A 19,820-nucleotide genomic window follows, 5' to 3' on the forward strand; every position below is an offset into this window, starting at 1 on the left:
CGCACGAGGACTCCTGCAGGCCTTTCATGAGATCAGACCTGGAATATTATGTGCAATTTTAATCCCCACATTTAATGAAAGATATATTTGCATTGCAGGCAGCAAGTTTCACTGGATTGGTCCCTGAGACGAGGCTGAGTAAATCGGGTTTATATTTCCTGGGGTTGGACGAGAGACAATCTCATTGAAACACACAAGAGTTTGAAGGGGATCAACAGGATGCACAGAGGTTATCACCCCTGGCTGGTGGAGTCGAGAACACAGGGGTACAGTCTCAGGAGAAGGGGTTGATCATCTAGGATGGAGATGAGGGGAAATTACTTCAAAGAAGAGAACAAAGGACAGTACAGCACAGGAACAGGCCCTTCGGCCCTCCAAGCCTGCGCCGATCCCGTGTCCTATCTAGACCAACCACCTGTATCCTTCTGTACTGCGCCTGTTCATGTTTAGCACAGGGCTAGGTCGCTGGCTTTGATAGCAGACCCAGGCAGGCCAGCAGCACGGTTCAATTCCCGTACCAGCCTCCCCGAACAGGCGCCGGAATGTGGCGACTAGGGGCTTTTCACAGTAACTTCATTTGAAGCCTACTTGTGACAATAAGCGATTTTCATTTCATTTTTCATATCCAGATAAGTCTTAAAGGTCGCTAACGTATCAGCCTCAGCCACCTCACTTGGCCGTGCATTCCAGGCCACCACCACCCTCTGTGTAAAAAAAAAAAAGGATTGGGAATCTTTGGAATTCTCAAGCTCAGAGGGTTGCGGACTCCATCGTGGAATATATTTAATGCTGGAATAGACAGATGTTTGGTCTCAGAGAATCATTGGGATTTAAGGAACAGTGGGAAATGGGAGGTAAACCCCTGATCAGCCCTGATGGTATTGATGCAAGGAGCAGGCACAATGGGAAGGCGGTGACACAGTGGGATTGTCACTGGACCAGTAAACCAGGCTACTGCTCTGGGGATCCAGGTTCGAATCCCCCCACTGCAGATGGTGAAATTTGAATTCATTAAAAATCTGGAATTAAAAGTCTAATAATGACCATGAAACGATTGTCGTAAAAACCCACCTGGTTCTCCTTACCTAGTTTGGTCTGCATGTGGCTCCAGGCCCACCCTCAGGGACGGGCGATAAAATGCTGACCCAGCGACGCCCACATCCCATAAATACATTTTTTTAAAAATCCTGCTCCTAATACTCATGTTCATTCTAGCTGGATTCTGTTCTTGAATCCTGTCATATCATGCCTTCTCAGGAGAGAGTTTTTTTGATCTGTACTGGCCTTTAGTAAGCAATGCAACATTCCCATTCTCCAGTCAGCGGTTATTAAGAACAGAAACTCATGTGGCAATTTGTGCCTTTAGCTCTCAAACCAGATTTGCCACATTCCACACATGCATTCTAACTGCACCTCAGCCGATTTCGAATTCCCTGCCAAATCTGACCCCTCCCCTCCTTTATTTCTGAACTTTTGCTGTTTGTCTCTCTACTTACTTTCTGTACCCACTTCCCCCTCTCTCTTATTTCATCCTGGTTCCCTGCCAAATTAGACCTTCTCCCACAGCACTAACCTGTTGGACTTTAACCTGTTGCAAGACTTCTTACTGTGCCCATCCCAGTCGAATGCCGGCATCGCCACATCTATTCCATCAAAACAGGCCCCGCCAACCAGACAACCCAATTAGCAGCTCGCTCACTGGAAGATCCGATTAAAAACTGAGGTATCTGGGAGTCCAACAAAACTACGAGAAAAAATATTTGCTTTAAGATTTTTTTAATCAGAGTTGTTGAACAGCTGCCAGCAGCAGATTTAAAACTGCAGGAGGCTGTGACACATTGCACCTGGAGAATTATATTCAGTCCCAGCACCACAGCCAAGGAAGCAGAACAATAATAGGAGCAGGAATGTGACATTCAGCCCCTCCACTCTGACTGTTTCTCAGATCACGTTGAACTGTTGCCATCAACTCGGTTTCGTTGCTTGATCTTCAGATCCATTCCCCCAATTCCCTCTCAGTACAAACTCTCAGCCTGAACATACTCAACAACTCGGGGTCCAGCAGCTCCCTGGGTTCCTAAGATTCTCTCAGTGAAGACATTTCTCATTTTGGTTTGACACGGCCAGTCAGAGGGTCATTTATAGGACAGGAGGCCATTTGGCCAACTGAGTGCGTGCTAGCAGCCTGCAGAGTTGTCGAGTCAGCCAATCCCGCCCCCCCCCCCCCCCCCCACTCTGTCTCTGTGAAAGTTAATTTCAAACAGTTCCAAGTTCCTTTAGAAATGACTGAAATTCTCCACAATACGAAGCTCGTGGGCAATGGATCCCCTCATTCCCATTCCCCCTGGAGCTCCGGATAAAAACATCAAACCCACCTGGTCTTTGTGCCATCAGCCAATGGGAACAGCTCAAACCTTCCCTCCATCTCCGAGGTAAACAATCTCAGCATCTCCAACCTAAACCCCTTCATCCCTGGAAGCATTCTGATCAATTCCTGCACCCGACCTCCAATTTCCCCCCCGGACCCATCCTGCCGGCCGCCCCACCCCCACCCCGCCGCCCCCACCCCATCCTGCCGCCCCCCCACCCCCGCCCCATCCTGCTGCCCCCCCACCCCATCCTGCCGCCCCCCCACCCCCCACCCCCGCCCCATCCTGCTGCCCCCCCACCCCATCCTGCCGGCCGCCCCAGCCCGCCACCCCCGCCCCATCCTGCCGCCCCCCCCACCCCCACCCCGCCGGCCCCACCCTCACCCCATCCTGCCGCCCCCCCCACCCCCGCCCCATCCTGATGGCCGCCCCCCCGACCCCGCCCCATCCTGCCCCCCCACCCCGCCCCCCCCAACCCCACCCTATTCGGCCGGCCACTCCCCCCCATCCTTCCACCCCCCGACCACGCCCCATCCTGCCGGCCACCCACCCCCACCCCCGCCCCATCCTGCCGGCCGCCCCCCCCATCCTTCCACCCCCCGACCACGCCCCATCCTGCCGGCCACCCACCCCCACCCCCGCCCCATCCTGCCGGCCGCCCCCCCATCCTTCCACCCCCCGACCACGCCCCATCCTGCCGGCCGACCCCCCCCATCCTTCCACCCCCCAACCACGCCCCATCCTTCCACCCCCCCGACCCCGCCCCATCCTGCCGCCCCCCCACCCCGCCCCATCCTGCCGCCCCCCCACCCCAGCCCCATCCTGCCGGCTGCCCCCCCCCCACCCAGTCCCATCCTGCCGGCCGCCCCCCCCCCCCCCCAAGCCCCATCACCCTTACCCCAAACCCCCACCCACCCCTACTCGCATCACCCCCACCCCCTCCCCACTCACTTCACCCCCACCCCTCCCCACACCTACCCCCAACCTCCTCCCACCCTCCTCCTAAACCCTCACCGCCACATCATGGGCAGCACGGTAGCACAGTGGTTAGCACAGTTGCTTCACTGCTCCAGGGTCCCAGGTTCGATTCTCCGCTGGGTCACTGTCTGTGCGGAGTCTGCACGTTCTCCCCGTGTGTGCGTGGGTTTCCTCCGGGTGCTCCGGTTTCCTCCCACAGTCCAAAGATGTGCAGGGTAGGTGGATTGGCCATGCTAAATTGCCCTTCAGTTAGGTGGGGTTACTGGGTTAGGGGGATAGGGTGGAGGCGTGGGGCTTAAGTAGGGTGCCCTTTCCAAGGGCCAGTGCAGACTCGATGGGCCAAATGGCCTCCTTCAGCACTGTCAATTCTATGATTCTATTCCTCAGCCCCCTCCCCGCCTCAATACTAGCTGATCACTGGAGGGGCAGATGTCTCCGGTGATTCAGGCAGGCGCACAAAGGTGAGAAATCCAGTGACGGAAGCCTCTGGAATTGTCAAACAGGAGTTGGTGTCCCTTTGGCCCTCTCCAGCTCCCTCTCCGTCCATCACCCACACCCCCTGCTGTCCTGCACCTCGGCCCAGTCCCTCACTAATCCTCTGTCTGATTGGGGAATAGCCGTAACCCTGGCCAACAGTCAGGCTCTATTGGAGTGAAATGTACAAAACTTTACCCCTCATGGTACAAAAATGGGGCTTTAAAAGGAATTTACAGCTTTGGTTCCGCTGAAGAATATCTACTGACAGGAGGGTGATCGTCACTAACACTGCTCTCTTGGAGTTATTGTGTCAACTGACATGAATTTGTCTTTTGTTTGTAAAAACACCTTTTAGCCACGAGATAAGGAAGCAATGACTTTGGCAGATTGAGAAAACGGAGACAGTCGCAGCTCCTCCCAGCTCCCGGCCACACCCAACATTGCTGCTTCAATAAATATCAGTGAAAGATGCAAACACTGCCCCTTCATCAGCTAAGCACACACACGTCTCTCTGTACAATTCATATCTTAAAAGTATTTTCCCATTTTAAATGTTCCAGTGATGTTTGTTGAAATGAACAACAGAAATACTTTGAGGGGGGAACCCCCACCTGAAAGGAAAGTTCAATACTGTGTTGAAGCTGGTGGAAGGTTTTGGTTGTCAGATTGCCAGAGACAGCAGCAGCATTAGGGGGAGAGCGAGAACAGGAGGCAGAGGCTGATGGGCTCCACTTGTCTTCATGTTGCAGCGTTGACCCACCCAACCCCGAAAGCATCGGCACCGAAACCCCTCCTGGAACTGGCTGATGTCTCTCTTTCCCAGGGCTCCTGTGAGCACCAGCTCAGTCCCTCCACTCACATTCTTCCTCTGGATTTGGAAGCTGTCGGCATTGAGGTGGAGGTAAGCGTCAGATTGACTGTCCCTCCGCTCACACCGACCATGCCCCTCACACAGGGCCTGGCTGCACAACTGTGTGGCTCTGGTCACATTGAGGACATAACGACCAAAATTGCCTTCCAGATAATTCTTCAACATCTTGCAGCGATTCTAAAGGACAAAAGAGAAACAGGATTTACGTCATTCAGAACCAAACCAATCAGGATCAATCCGCAAGGCCAGGGGCCCAGTGCTAGAAAATAGGACAGGTTCAGGTGGTTGTTTGCACAGACTCGATGGGCCAAAGTGTCTTTGATGTGCTTTATGACCCAATGGATAGAAAACTGGTCGGTAGACAGGAAACAAAGAGTAGGAATTAACGGGTCATTTTCAGATTGGCAGGCAGTGACTAGTGGGGTACCGCAGGGATCGGTGCTGGGACCCCAGCTATTCACAATATATATTAATGATTTACAGGATGGAACAAAATGTCATATCTCCAAATTTACAGAGGACACCAAGTTGTGTGGCGCGGGGTGAGCTATGAGGAGGATACAGAGATGCTTCAGTGTGATTTGGATAAATGAATGGCAGATGCAGTATAATTTGGATAAATGTGAGGTTATCCACTTTGTTAGAAAAAACAAGGCAGACTATTATCTGAATGGCCATAAATTAGGAGAGGGGAGTCTGCAACGAGACCCGTGTGTCCTCGTACACCAGTCACTGAAGGTAAGCAGGCAGGTACAGCAGGCGGTAAAGAAGGCAATGGTATGGTGGCCTTCATTGCGAGAGGTTTCGAGTACAGGAGCAGGGATGTGTTGCTGCAATTATACAGGGCCTTGGTGAGGCCACGCCAAGAACATTATTTTTAAAAAATAATATTTTATTGAGGGATTTGAAATTTTTTATAACAATACCTGGAACATTGTGTGCTGTTTTGGTCTCCTTATCTGAGGAAGGACGTACTTACTCTAGAGGGAGTGCAGCAAAGGGTTACCAGACAGATTTTTGGGATGGTGGGACTGATGTACGAGGAGAAATTGAATCGGTTCGGATTGTTTTCGCTGGAGTTCAGAAGAATGAGGGGGGATCTCACAGAAACCTATAAAATTCTAACAGGACTAGACAGGGTTAATGCAGGAAGGATGTTCCCGATGGTGGAGGTGTCCAGAAACAGGGTCACAGTCTGAGGATACGGGGTAGACCAGTTAGGACAGGGATGAGGATAAATTTCTTCACCCAGAGCGTGGTGAGCCCGAGGTATTTGTAACCACAGAAAGCAAATTTATCCTCCTCTCTGTCCTAGAACAAACAAAGAACAAAGAAAAGTACAGCACAGGAACAGGTCCTTCAGCCCTCCAAGCCCGTGCCGACCATGCTGCCCGTCTAAACTACAATCTTCTACACTTCCTGGGTCCGTATCCCTCTATTCCCATCCTATTCATGTATTTGTCAAGATGCCCCTTAAATGTCACTATCGTCCCTGCTTCCACCACCTCCTCCGGTAGCGAGTTCCAGGCACCCACTACCCTCTGTGTAAAAAAACTTGCCTCGTACATCTACTCTAAACCTTGCCCCTCGCACCTTAAACCTATGCCCCCTAGTAATTGACCCCTCTACCCTGGGGAAAAGCCTCTGACTATCCACTCTGGTCGATGGGAAATGTTCAGACTGGAGTCCAGTTACTAGTGGTGTACCACAAGGATCTGTTTTGGGGCCACTGCTGTTTGTCATTTTTATAAATGACCTGGAGGAGGGCGTAGAAGGATGGGTGAGTAAATTTGCAGATGTCACTAAAGTCGGTGGAGTTGTGGACAGTGCGGAAGGATGTTACAAGTTGCAGAGGGACATAGATAAGCTGCAGCGCTGGGCTGAGAGGTGGCAAATAGAGTTTAATGCAGAAAAGTGTGAGGTGATTCATTTTGGAAGGAATAACAGGAAGACTGAGTACTGGGCTAATGGTAAAATTCTTGGCAGTGTGGATGAGCAGAGAGATCTCGGTGTCCATGTACATAGATCCCTGAAAGTTGCCACCCAGGTTGAGAGGGTTGTTAAGAAGGCGTACGGTGTGTTAGCTTTTATTGGTAGAGGGATTGAGTTTAGGAGCCATGAGGTCATGTTGCAGCTATACAACACTCTGGTGCGGCCGCATTTGGAGTATTGCGTGCAATTCTGGTCGCCGCATTATAGGAAGGATGTGGAAGCATTGGAAAGAGTGCAGAGGAGATTTACTAGAATGTTGCCTGGTATGGAGGGAAGATCTTATGAGGAAAGGCTGAGGGACTTGAGGCTGTTTTCGTTAGAGCGAAGAAGGTTAAGAGGTGACTTAATTGAGGCATACAAGATGATCAGAGGATTGGATAGGGTGGACAGTGAGAGCCTTTTTCCTCAGATGGTGATGTCTAGCACGAGGGACATACCTTTAAATTGAGGGGAGATAGATATAAGACAGATGTCAGAGGTAGGTTCTTTACTCAGAGAGTAATAAGGGTGTGGAATGCCCTGCCTGCAACAGTAGTGGACTCGCCAACACTAAGGGCATTCAAATGGTCATTGGATAGACATACGGACGATAAGGGAATAGTGTAGATGGGCTTTAGAGTGGTTTCACAGGTCGACGCAACATCGAGGGCCAAAGGGCCTGTACTGCGCTGTAATGTTCTACGTTCTATGTTCTATGTCTATGCCCCTCGTAATTTTGTAGACCTCTATCAGGTCGCCCCTCAACCTCCATCGTTCCAGTAAGAACAAACCGAGTTTATTCAACCGCTCCTCAAAGCTAATGCCCTCCATACCAGGCAACCTAAATGGTTACCCTGTTTCTCCAGACTGTGGGGAGGAGGTGGCGTAGTGGTATTGTTGCTGGACGAGTAATCCAGAGACCCAGGATCATGACCTGGGGACCCGGGTTCCAATTGGTGGAATTTAAACTCAATAAAATATCTGGAATTAAAAGTCTAATGATGACCATGAAACCATTGTCGAATGTCGTCAAAACCCATCTGGTTCACTAATGTCCTTTAGGGAAGGAAATCTGCCGTCCTTACCCGGTCTGGCCTACACGTGACTCCAGACCCACAGCAATGTGGTCTGAAATGGCCGAGCGAGACACTCAGTTGTATTCAACCGCTACGACAAGGCACAAGAAAAAGGAATGAAACCGGACAGATCACCTGGCATCGAACCAGGCACCGGAAACAACGACAAACCCAGACCTGCCGACCCTGCAATGTCCTCCTGACTAACATCTGGGGGCTTGTGCCAAAATTGCGAGAGCAACAGCCTGACATAGTCACACTCACAGAATCATACCTTACAGACAATGTCCCAGACACCCCGATCACCATTCCTGGGTTGTCCTGTCTCACCAGCAGGACAGACCCAGCAGAGGCTGCAGCACAGTGGGATACAGTCGGGGGGGGGCTGTCCTGGGAGTCCTCAAAATCGACTATGGACCCCATGAAGTCTTTTGGCTTCAGGTTAAACATAGCCAAGGAAACCTCCTGCTGATTACCACGTACCGGCCACCATCAACTGATGAATCCGTACTCCTCCATGTTGAACACCACCTGTGTTAAGTAATGGATTAAGAGACATTGCAATTAGTTGTCTCATTTATGTTAAGTATCCATTAATTGACACTGATATGTAAAGGGGCTTCAGGTGGCCTCTGTCAGGTGGTGTGTTGTTAAGAGTTTTGTGCAGAGGCTGTGGAAGTGAAATAAATGGTGTTTGGTGAAAAGGAACAAGAACCTTAGACTCTTCATTTCACAGCAACTAAAACGTCTAACAATGGTAGCAGAGGGTGGTTGCTGTGCAAATGTGAAGGTTTGAAAGATACAACTTTTCCTGATCAAACCAAGGAGTGAGTGAGAAGGGGAAAAAAAAGATACATGGCTGAACCCAGGATAAAGATGGCTGGATATGACTATCCTCCCTTATTTTCTGAAAGGGAATCGTACGACCAATGGAGAAGTGCAGTAATTATGTGGACTAAGGTAACTGCTTTGGGAAAGAGAAAACAAGGTATGGCATTGGCTCTTCCTCTACCATAGAACATAGAACATAGAACAAAACAGCGCAGTACAGGCCCTTCGGCCCACGATGTTGCACCGAAACAAAAGCCATCTAACCTACACTATGCCATTATCATCCATATGTTTATCCAATAAACTTTTAAATGCCCTCAATGTTGGCGAGTTCACTACTGTAGCAGGTAGGGCATTCCACGGCCTCACTACTCTTTGCGTAAAGAACCTACCTCTGACCTCTGTCCTATATCTATTACCCCTCAGTTTAAAGTTATGTCCCCTCGTGCCAGCCATATCCATCCGCGGGAGAAGGCTCTCACTGTCCACCCTATCCAACCCCCTGATCATTTTGTATGCCTCTATTAAGTCTCCTCTTAACCTTCTTCTCTCCAACGAAAACAACCTCAAGTCCATCAGCCTTTCCTCATAAGATTTTCCCTCCATACCAGGCAACATCCTGGTAAATCTCCTCTGCACCCGCTCCAAAGCCTCCACGTCCTTCCTATAATGCGGTGACCAGAACTGTACGCAATACTCCAAATGCGGCCGTACCAGAGTTCTGTACAGCTGCAACATGACCTCCCGACTCCGGAACTCAATCCCTCTACCAATAAAGGCCAACACTCCATAGGCCTTCTTCACAACCCTATCAACCTGGGTGGCAACTTTCAGGGATCTATGTACATGGACACCTAGATCCCTCTGCTCATCCACACTTTCAAGAACTTTACCATTAGCCAAATATTCCGCATTCCTGTTATTCCTTCCAAAGTGAATCACCTCACACTTCTCTACATTAAACTCCATTTGCCACCTCTCAGCCCAGCTCTGCAGCTTATCTATATCCCTCTGTAACCTGCCATGGCAGTAAAATCCGAAACAAAGTGCTTTCTGAGCTGGAATTGGAAGAGGTAGACTCAGAAGAAGGTCTGGAGACTTTATTACATTATATGGATAAGATTTATAGGAAAGATGACTTGTTAAGTACGTATGAACCATGATCGGATTTTGATAAGTTGCGGAAAATGGAGGATATCTCCATGGAAGACTATATAATGGAATTTGGCAGACTATATAAAAGGCTGCAGAAACACAACCTGGAATTTCCACAGTCTGTGTTGGCCTTTAAATTTAAATGCCTTTAAATGGGCTTCAGGACCCGTGACAACGCAGAATCGCCGAGCAGAAACTTATAGCCAAGTTCCGCACACATGAGTGCAGCCTCAACCGGGACCTGGGATTCATGTCGCATTACATTCATCCCCCACCATCTGGCCTGCGAAATCCTACCAACTGTCCTGGCTTGGTACAATTCACACCTCTTTAACCTGGGGTTACCCCATCTCTGGATCTGTAAAGATTTAATCACCTGCTAATGCTCGCATTCCAAGCATTGTTTGGCATCTTTGAATTTGTCTATATATGTGTTTCTGGAACAGACCTCTTCATTCACCTGAGGACGGAGCAGCGCTCCGAAAGCTAGTGACATCGAAACAAACCTGTTGGACTTTAACCTGGTGTTGTAAGACTTTGTACTGTGCTCACCCCAGTCCAACGCCGGCATCTCCACATCATTTAAATTACTTGACTGTGCTAGAGTGAGCAACATGGATAGGCTCCTGGTTTTGACAGGAGTTCAGTTTACTGATAAGGATACCTTATTCAAGCAGATGACAAAAGCTTTACAAAAGTTTCTGGGGAAACATTCGATTCCGATGGCTCTGATGACCCAAATAGGTCAGCCTGCAATAAGGCAGAATATGGAAGATACACTACTAACAGGATGGCGAAATCGTATGGCTACGAACAGGGCTCGAGACTTTAGAAGGAGACCGAGACAAGGAAATTATGAAGACAGAAACCCAGTTAGAACCTACAATAGGAAGATGAACCCCAGAAATGCACGGGGCATGATAAATCGATGTTTTCGATGTGACTCTCAACACCATTATGCTTTCAACTGTCCAACACATTATGATAGAGTGTTTGAAGCGACACATGACACGGAAGAGTCAAACGAGGAAAAAGATAGTGACCAGAAAGAAGGCATTGTCCTATTAACAAGCAGTTTTACGCCAGTAATGAGGGTGTTGGTTGCAGAATCCTTCAACTGTGCTGTATTGGACAGTGGCTGCACATCTACTGTGTGTGGAATTGACTGGTTAAAATGTTACCTGGACTCTTTGAATGCTGAAAATCGTAAGAAGGTTAAGGAATTTGAAAGTTCCACAAGTTTCAGGTTTGGGGAAGATAATACTCTGAAGTCGCTGAAAAGAGTGGTGATCCCTTGCAATGTTGCCGGAGTGAATCATTTCATTAGCACGGATGTTGTATCAAGTGAGATATCTTTGCTTCTGAGCAGACCATCGATGAAGAAAGCACACATGAAACTGGATATGGAACAGGATAAGGCAACAGTTTTTGGAAAGACTGTGGACTTACAATTTACACAGTCGGGACACTATTGTATTCCATTACTGACAAATAATTTTTCAAGTAGAGTAGTTAAGGATGTGTTAATGGCAGTTGAAAATGGGACTTTAGCTGATAAAAAGCTTGTGGTATTAAAACTGCATAGGCAATTTGCACATCCGTCTCCTCGGAGGCTGAAAAATGTATTAAAGGATGCAGGGGTAAGGGATGACGACTATACTAAACTGATAAAACAGGTTAGTGACCGCTGTGAAGTTTGTAGGAAGTACAGAAGGACACCAGCACGACCGATAGTAACCCTACCTTTGGCCAGGGATTTTAACGACATTGTGGCCATAGGCCTTAAGATCTGGGATAAAGCAAATAATATATTTATTTTGCATTTTGTAGATTTAGCAACCAGATTTAGTCAATCAACGATTGTACGAAGTAAAGAAAAGAGAGTAATTCTGGATCAAATCGTGGAAAAATGGATAGGGACAGGAATGGGTCCACCGGCAAAATTCCTTACGGACAATGGGGGAGAATTTGCTAATGGTGAGTTTAGGGATATGTGTGAAAACATGAATATCAGAGTTATGAATACGGCTGCAGAAAGCCCATTTAGTAATGGTGTCTGTGAAAGAAATAATGCTGTCATCGATGACATGCTTTGGAAAATTTTGGCAGATCGACCAAATTGCAGGCTAAATTCAGCTTTCGCATGGGCAGTACATGCAAATAATTCATTGCAGGTGGTTGGGGGCTATCGTCCTTATCAATTAGTGTTTGGTAGAAATCCTAAAATTCCGTCCATTTTGGATGACCAGCCTCCAGTTTGTGAGGGGACTACAATTAGCTCTGGTTTTGCTGAGCATTTAAACACATTACATAGCAGTAGAAAAACTTTTTTGGAAGCAGAAGTCTCTGAAAGAATTCGCAGAGCTTTAAGACATAACGTACGGCCATCAGATGCCGTTTTTCAGCAGGGAGACATGGTATACTATAAGAGAGACAATTCTAATGAATGGAAAGGCCCAGGGAAGACCATAGGCATAGATGGTAAAACAATTATTTTGCAACATGGTAATCAAACTGTTAGGGTCCATTCATCAAGGATAATGGGTACAGATTACAAATTTTCAAATTTAGACAGAGCAGACAGACATGACGAGGAACCAGAGTCATCTGGTACGCATGTGTTACAGAACTATGAGGACCAATTAACAGCCATCTGCATACTGATGAGCAATCCCCGGGAACAATAAGTAACATTTGGAACACACAAAGCAAAGCCAGACTCCCCGGCGCCAGCAGGAGCCTACACAAAGGAGGTGAACGACCACCTCAAGACCGCCCATCGATCAGGGAACCGCTCCAGTATTGGAGAAATCGAACCAAGCGATTGGGACAAAGTCCAATCACTTGGCACCAGGTACAGGGTCCGCCCCGAAAGGTGGGAAGCCCCTGGGGACTATAAGAGTTAAGCCCCAAGTTCAAATCGCGCTCTTCACTTTCAGCAGCTCCTCTTCACCTCTTCTTCCTGCCAGGTCACCCAGCAACACGAACCAACATTGACCGTGACCGGTGCAGTGACCACTGAACAAAGTAAGTCTTAATTGAACGCTCGCTATGAGATAGGCGCTCCTAGCTACCAGTCCGTACCAACTTCGAATCCCGCAGACTCAGAACCCGAACGAAAGGCCATTTGTTCCCCTGACCTGGTGGGCCAGTCCAAAGTTAAGTATCGGCCTGTTAGTTGTAGAAGTAGCTTAGACGCAGAATTTGTGCATGAGTAGCGATTACTGTGTATAATAAATTTGCTTTGATTTGAATCTTACTAAGCGGTGTATTGGATTATTGATCATTACTCGGACTTGAACCTCGTGGCGGTATCAGAAAGATACCTGGCGACTCGAGAGCAAAGGTAATAAAACAGAGCAATTGAACCAAGGAGAAAATCAGCAACAGCACCGAATTAAGCAGAACATCAAAGGTAATAATCTCTGAACTATTACACGAGCCATGTGCAAATCAACAAAGGGCAAACAAGATGAACAAGATGAATGTGTGCCTGGCTCAAAGGTTGGTGTGGGGGAAGTGGGGCTCTGGCCCAGGACTGGGGAAAGTGAGGTCTCCAGCTGAACTGTGCTGGGGCTGATGTTCTGGAGTGGAGAGAGTTTTAAACCAAATAATAGGGGCAAGGAGTCAAATTTGGAAAGGTGTGGTCAATCAAAGAGTAGAGACAAGGCAAGAGAGAAAGGGATTACTGTGGGAAATGATAAACAGGAATGTATAGAGTACAAATCGAAGAGTTAAATAGCAGTAAAAGCTTGAGATTACAAAAATAATAAAAGTACAAAACTAAAAGCTGTGTATCTGAATGCACGAAGCATTTGAAATAAAACATGAACTGATAGCGTAAATAGCAATAAATACATATGATCTGACAGCCATTCCAGAGACCTGGTAACATGTGACATGGGTGGAATGGGGCTGAATATTAGGAAGGACAGGAAGTTATGAAAAGGTGGAGTGGTGGCTGTTAATTAATGACACATTAGAGCGAGATTCTAAATTCAGGAAACCAGGATGTAGAAGCAGTTTGGGGAAGATGAGAAATGTTAACGGCCACCCCTTGTGGGAGGGGTGTACAGGCCCCTGAATTGTAGCCACACAGCAGGGCAGAGTGTGAAAGCAAAGATAATCAGGGGGGATTTCAATCTATGCATAGATTGGAAAAATCAGGTGGGCAAAGGTAGCATAGATGAGGAGTTCAGAGAATGTTTTTTGTGATAGTTTTCTCAGAACAACACGTTCTGCCGCTCAGCAGAGGGCAGGTTGTACTAGACCTGATATTGTGCAATGAATTAGGATCAATGAACAATCTCATAGTGAAGGCACTTTGAGGTAGCAGTGATCACAATATGATTGAATTTTATATTCAGTTTGACGGCGAGCAGAATGGGTCCAGAACAAATGTTTTAAACTTAAAAAGGGACAATAATGAGTGAGGAAAGTCGAGGTAGCTCAAAGGAAACAGGCAAATGCGGTGAAAGAATAGGTCAGTAGAGTAACAGTGACAGACATTTGAAGGGATATTTCAAAATACACAAGAGACACATTGCAACAGAGAAACACACCCAGCACCAGAGCTTCAATAAAAAGTTAAAGACCACATCAAACTTAAAGAAAAAACATATAATTGAGCAAAGACAGCTGATAGGCCAGAAGACTGGAGAGAATATAAAGTTAGAATTTGAGGGACCCGCATCCTGTGAACAAGGAAAATAAAAAGGTGGAAGCGAACATTTGTAAAGACATTAAGCAGAATGACCGGTCAGCAAAAGGTTGATATTTACCTCACTGTTACTGTAATCTGCATCTCCCCAGAATATGATACCAGCTGCTCCGAGTGCCGCTGTCTCTCCGATTGTCGTAATCAGATCTTGCTATTTAAAAGGAAGACAACAGATGTGAAGATACCAATTTGATACGGCCCCATCCATGGGCACATCGAATCTGACTCTTCCCACGGCCCCATTATTTATGTTCAAACCTAAGAGTGTGTTGCCAAACTATTTGACTGTGCAGGCGCCACTCAGTGCAGTCACCGCTGTTCACTGAGTTTAGAGGACAGTCTGAACCTTTTCATATAGTGAGGGTTGCTGAATATCTCCCTCAGACCCAGTTTGTACCGACAGAAAAAGGAAAGCAAGACTGCACAAGGCAGAGAGACCGAGAGAGCAGGGATAGAGAGAGAGCAGGGATAGAGAGAGAGCAGGGAGAGAGAGCAGGGAGAGAGAGCAGCAGAGAGAGAGAGAGCAGGGAGAGAGAGAGAGCAGGGATAGAGAGAGAGCAGGGATAGAGAGAGAGCAGAGAGAGAGAGCAGCAGAGAGAGAGAGAGCAGGGAGAGAGAGAGAGCAGTGGAGAGAGAGAGAGCAGGGAGAGAGAGAGAGCCAGGGAGAGAGAGAGAGCAGGGAGAGAGAGAGAGCAGGGAGAGAGAGAGAGCAGGGAGAGAGAGAGAGCAGGGATAGAGAGAGAGCAGGGAGAGAGAGCAGGGAGAGAGAGCAGCAGAGAGAGAGAGAGCAGGGAGAGAGAGAGAGCAGGGATAGAGAGAGAGCAGGGATAGAGAGAGAGCAGAGAGAGAGAGCAGCAGAGAGAGAGAGAGCAGGGAGAGAGAGAGAGCAGGGAGAGAGAGAGAGCAGGAGAGAGAGAGAGCAGGGAGAGAGAGAGAGCAGGGAGAGAGAGAGAGCAGGGAGAGAGAGAGAGCAGGGAGAGAGAGAGAGCAGGGGAGAGAGAGAGAGCAGGGAGAGAGAGAGAGCAGGGAGAGAGCAGAAGAGAGAGAGCAGAAGAGAGAGAGAGAGCAGGGAGAGAGAGAGAGAGCAGGGAGAGAGAGAGAGGGCAGGGAGAGAGAGAGAGAGAGAGGGCAGGAGAGAGAGAGCAGGGAGAGAGAGAGAGCAGGGGGAGAGAGAGAGAGAGAGCAGAGAGAGAGAGAGAGCAGAGAGAGAGAAGGAGAGAGAGAGAGCAGGAGAGAGAGAGAGAGCAGGAGAGAGAGACAGAGAGAGCAGGGAGAGAGAGTGCAGGGAGAGAGAGAGCAGGAGAGAGCAGGAGAGAGAGAGAGAGAGGAGAAAGAGAGAGCAGGAGAGGGAGAGAGAGAGCAGGAGAGGGAGAGAGAGAGCAAGGAGAGGGAGAGAGAGAGCAGGAGAGGGAGAGAGAGAGAGCAGGAGAGAGAGAGAGCAGGAGAGAGAGAGAGAGAGCAGGAGAGAGAGAGAGAGAGCAGGAGAGAGAGAGAGAGAGCAGTAGAGAGAGAGAGAGAGGAGAGAGAGAGAGAGGAGAGAGAGAGAGCAGGAGAGGGAGAGAGCAGGAGAGGGAGAGAGCAGGAGAGGGAGAGAGCAGGAGAGGGAGAGAGCAGGAGAGGGAGAGAGCAGGAGAGGGAGAGAGCAGGAGAGGGAGAGAGCAGGAGAGGGAGAGAGCAGGAGAGGAGAGAGCAGGAGAGGGAGAGAGCAGGAGAGGGAGAGAGCAGGAGAGGGAGAGAGCAGGAGAGGGAGAGAGCAGGAGAGGGAGAGAGCAGGAGAGGGAGAGAGCAGGAGAGGGAGAGAGCAGGAGAGGGAGAGAGCAGGAGAGGGAGAGAGCAGGAGAGGGAGAGAGCAGGGAGAGGGAGAGAGCAGGAGAGGAGAGAGCAGGAGAGGGAGAGAGCAGGAGAGGGAGAGAGCAGGAGAGGGAGAGAGCAGGAGAGGGAGAGAGCAGGAGAGGGAGAGAGCAGGAGAGGGAGAGAGCAGGAGAGGGAGAGAGCAGGAGAGGGAGAGAGCAGGAGAGGGAGAGAGCAGGAGAGGGAGAGAGCAGGAGAGGGAGAGAGCAGGAGAGGAGAGAGCAGGAGAGGGAGAGAGCAGGAGAGGGGAGAGAGCAGGAGAGGGAGAGAGCAGGAGAGGGAGAGAGCGGAGAGGAGAGAGCAGGAGAGGGAGAGAGCAGGAGAGGGAGAGAGCAGGAGAGGGAGAGAGCAGGAGAGGAGCAGAGAGGAGAGGGACAGAGCAGGAGAGGGACAGAGCAGGAGAGGGACAGAGCAGGAGAGGACGAGAGGCAGAGAAGGAGAGAGCAGAGAGGAGAGAGTCGGGAGAGAGGGTCGGAGAGAGGGTCGGGAGAGGGGGTCGGGAGATAGAGAGAGCAGGAGAGAGAGAGAGAGAGCAGAGAGAGAGAGAGAGAGAGCAGGAGAGAGAGAGAGAGAGCAGGAGAGTGAGAGAGAGAGGAGAGAGAGAGAGAGAGCAGGAGAAAGAGAGAGCAGCAGAGGGAGAGAGAGCAGCAGAGGGAGAGAGAGCAGCAGAGGGGAGAGGAGAGCAGCAGAGGAGAGAGAGCAGCAAGAGGGAGAGAGAGCAGCAGAGGGAGAGAGAGCAGCAGAGGGAGAGAGAGCAGCAGAGGGAGAGAGAGCAGCAGAGGGAGAGAGAGCAGCAGAGGGAGAGAGAGCAGCAGAGGGAGAGAGAGCAGCAGAGGGAGAGAGAGCAGCAGAGGGAGAGAGAGCAGCAGAGGGAGGGAGAGAGAGGAGAGAGAGCAGGAGAGGGAGAGAGAGAGCAAGAGAGAGAGGAGAGCAGGAGAGAGAGAGAGCAGGAGAGAGAGAGAGCAGGAGAGAGAGAGAGCAGGAGAGAGAGAGAGCGAGGAGGCAGGAGGAGAGAGCAGGAGAGAGAGAGAGAGAGAGCAGGAGAGAGGGAGAGAGAGGAGAGAGAGAGAGAGGAGAGAGGGAGAGAGGAGAGAGAGGGAGAGAGGAGGAGAGGAGAGAGGAGAGAGGGAGAGAGGAGGAGAGGAGAGAGCAGGAGAGGGAGAGAGCAGGAGAGGGAGAGAGCAGGAGAGGGAGAGAGCAGGAGAGGGAGAGAGCAGGAGAGGAGAGAGCAGGAGAGGGAGAGCAGGAGAGGGAGAGAGCAGGAGAGGGAGAGAGCAGAGAGGGAGAGAGCAGAGAGGGAGAGAGCAGAAGGGAGAGAGCAGGAGAGGGAGAGAGCAGGAGAGGGAGAGAGAGGAGAGGGAGAGAGCAGAGAGGGAGAGAGCAGGAGAGGAGAAGCAAGGAGAGGGAGAGAGCAGGAGAGGGAGAGAGCAGGAGAGGGAGAGAGCAGGAGAGGGAGAGAGCAGGAGAGGGAGAGAGCAGGAGAGGGAGAGAGCAGGAGAGGGAGAGAGCAGGAGAGGGACAGAGCAGGAGAGGGACAGAGCAGGAGAGGGACAGAGCAGGAGAGGGACAGAGCAGGAGAGGGACAGAGCAGGAGAGGGACAGAGCAGGAGAGGGAGAGAGCAGGAGAGGAGAGAGCAGGAGAGGGAGAGAGCAGGAGAGGGAGAGAGCAGGAGAGGGAGAGAGCAGGAGAGGGAGAGAGGGTCGGGAGAGAGGGTCGGGAGAGAGGTCTAGAGAGAGCAGGAGAGAGATAGAGAGAGCAGGAGAGAGATAGAGAGAGCAGGAGAGAGAGAGAGAGAGCAGGAGAGAGAGAGAGAGAGCAGGAGAGAGAGAGAGAGAGCAGGAGAGAGAGAGAGAGAGCAGGAGAGAGAGAGAGAGAGCAGGAGAGGAGAGAGCAGGAGAGAGAGAGAGAGCAGGAGAGTGAGAGAGCAGGAGAGAGAGAGAGAGAGCAGGAGAGGGAGAGAGGGTCGGGAGAGAGGGTCGGGAGAGAGGGTCGGGAGAGAGGGTCGGGAGAGGGGGTCGGGAGATAGAGAGAGCAGGAGAGAGAGAGAGAGAGCAGGAGAGAGAGAGAGAGAGCAGGAGAGAGAGAGAGAGAGCAGGAGAGAGAGAGAGAGAGCAGGAGAGAGAGAGAGAGAGCAGGAGAGAGAGAGAGAGAGCAGGAGAAAGAGAGAGCAGCAGAGGGAGAGAGAGCAGCAGAGGGAGAGAGAGCAGCAGAGGGAGAGAGAGCAGCAGAGGGAGAGAGAGCAGCAGAGGGAGAGAGAGCAGCAGAGGAGAGAGAGCAGCAGAGGGAGAGAGAGCAGCAGAGGGAGAGAGAGCAGCAGAGGGAGAGAGAGCAGCAGAGGGAGAGAGAGCAGCAGAGGGAGAGAGAGCAGCAGAGGGAGAGAGAGCAGCAGAGGGAGAGAGAGCAGCAGAGGGAGAGAGAGCAGCAGAGGAGGGAGAGCAGCAGAGGGAGAGAGAGGAGAGAGAGCAGGAGAGGGAGAGAGAGAGCAGGAGAGAGAGAGAGCAGGAGAGAGAGAGAGCAGGAGAGAGAGAGAGCAGGAGAGAGAGAGAGCAGGAGAGAGAGAGAGAGAGCAGGAGAGAGAGAGAGAGAGGAGAGAGGGAGAGAGCAGGAGAGGGAGAGAGCAGGAGAGGGAGAGAGCAGGAGAGGGAGAGAGCAGGAGAGGGAGAGAGCAGGAGAGGGAGAGAGCAGGAGAGGGAGAGAGCAGGAGAGGGAGAGAGCAGGAGAGGGAGAGAGCAGGAGAGGGAGAGAGCAGGAGAGGGAGAGAGCAGGAGAGGGAGAGAGAGCAGGAGAGGGAGAGAGCAGGACAGGGAGAGAGCAGGACAGGGAGAGAGCAGGACAGGGAGAGAGCAGGACAGGGAGAGAGCAGGAGAGGGAGAGAGCAGGAGAGGGAGAGAGCAGGAGAGGGAGAGAGCAGGAGAGGGACAGAGCAGGAGAGGGAGAGAGCAGGAGAGGGACAGAGCAGGAGAGGGACAGAGCAGGAGAGGGACAGAGCAGGAGAGGGACAGAGCAGAGAGGGAGAGAGCAGAGAGGGAGAGAGCAGGAGAGGGAGAGAGCAGGAGAGGGAGAGAGCAGGAGAGGGAGAGAGCAGGAGAGGGAGAGAGAGCGGAGAGGGAGAGAGCAGGAGAGGGAGAGAGCAGGAGAGGGAGAGAGCAGGAGAGGGAGAGAGCAGGAGAGGGAGAGAGCAGGAGAGGGAGAGAGCAGGAGAGGGAGAGAGCAGGAGAGGGAGAGAGCAGGAGAGGGAGAGAGCAGGAGAGGAGAGAGCAGGAGAGGGAGAGAACAGGAGAGGGAGAGAGGGTCGGGAGAGAGGGTCGGGAGAGAGGGTCTAGAGAGAGCAGGAGAGAGATAGAGAGAGCAGGAGAGAGAGAGAGAGAGCAGGAGAGAGAGAGAGAGAGCAGGAGAGAGAGAGAGAGAGCAGGAGAGAGAGAGAGAGAGCAGGAGAGAGAGAGAGAGAGCAGGAGAGAGAGAGAGAGAGCAGGAGAGAGAGAGAGAGAGCAGGAGAGAGAGAGAGAGAGCAGGAGAGAGA

The 19,820-nt window shown here is 50.7% G+C and overlaps 1 protein-coding gene across 4 annotated transcripts in view; it reads right to left on the bottom strand.

The window, feature by feature from the left end:
- Positions 1-3,353: 3,353 nt before the first annotated feature.
- Positions 3,354-19,820, bottom strand: part of LOC140388656 (hyaluronidase-2-like) — a 78,488-nt gene continuing 62,021 nt past the window's right edge. For all 4 annotated transcript variants that reach the window (XM_072473134.1, XM_072473133.1, XM_072473136.1 and 1 more), the window contains exons 3-4: positions 14,510-14,599; positions 3,354-4,872 (exon numbers count right to left, since the gene is read on the bottom strand). In XM_072473134.1, the coding sequence (XP_072329235.1) occupies positions 4,486-4,872; positions 14,510-14,599 (477 nt within the window). In that variant the 3' untranslated portion in view covers positions 3,354-4,485. The remainder of the gene's footprint in view (positions 4,873-14,509; positions 14,600-19,820) is intronic.

This window comes from Scyliorhinus torazame, chromosome 13 (assembly GCF_047496885.1).
Source record: "Scyliorhinus torazame isolate Kashiwa2021f chromosome 13, sScyTor2.1, whole genome shotgun sequence".
In the NCBI taxonomy this organism is placed as follows: Eukaryota; Metazoa; Chordata; class Chondrichthyes; order Carcharhiniformes; family Scyliorhinidae; genus Scyliorhinus; species Scyliorhinus torazame.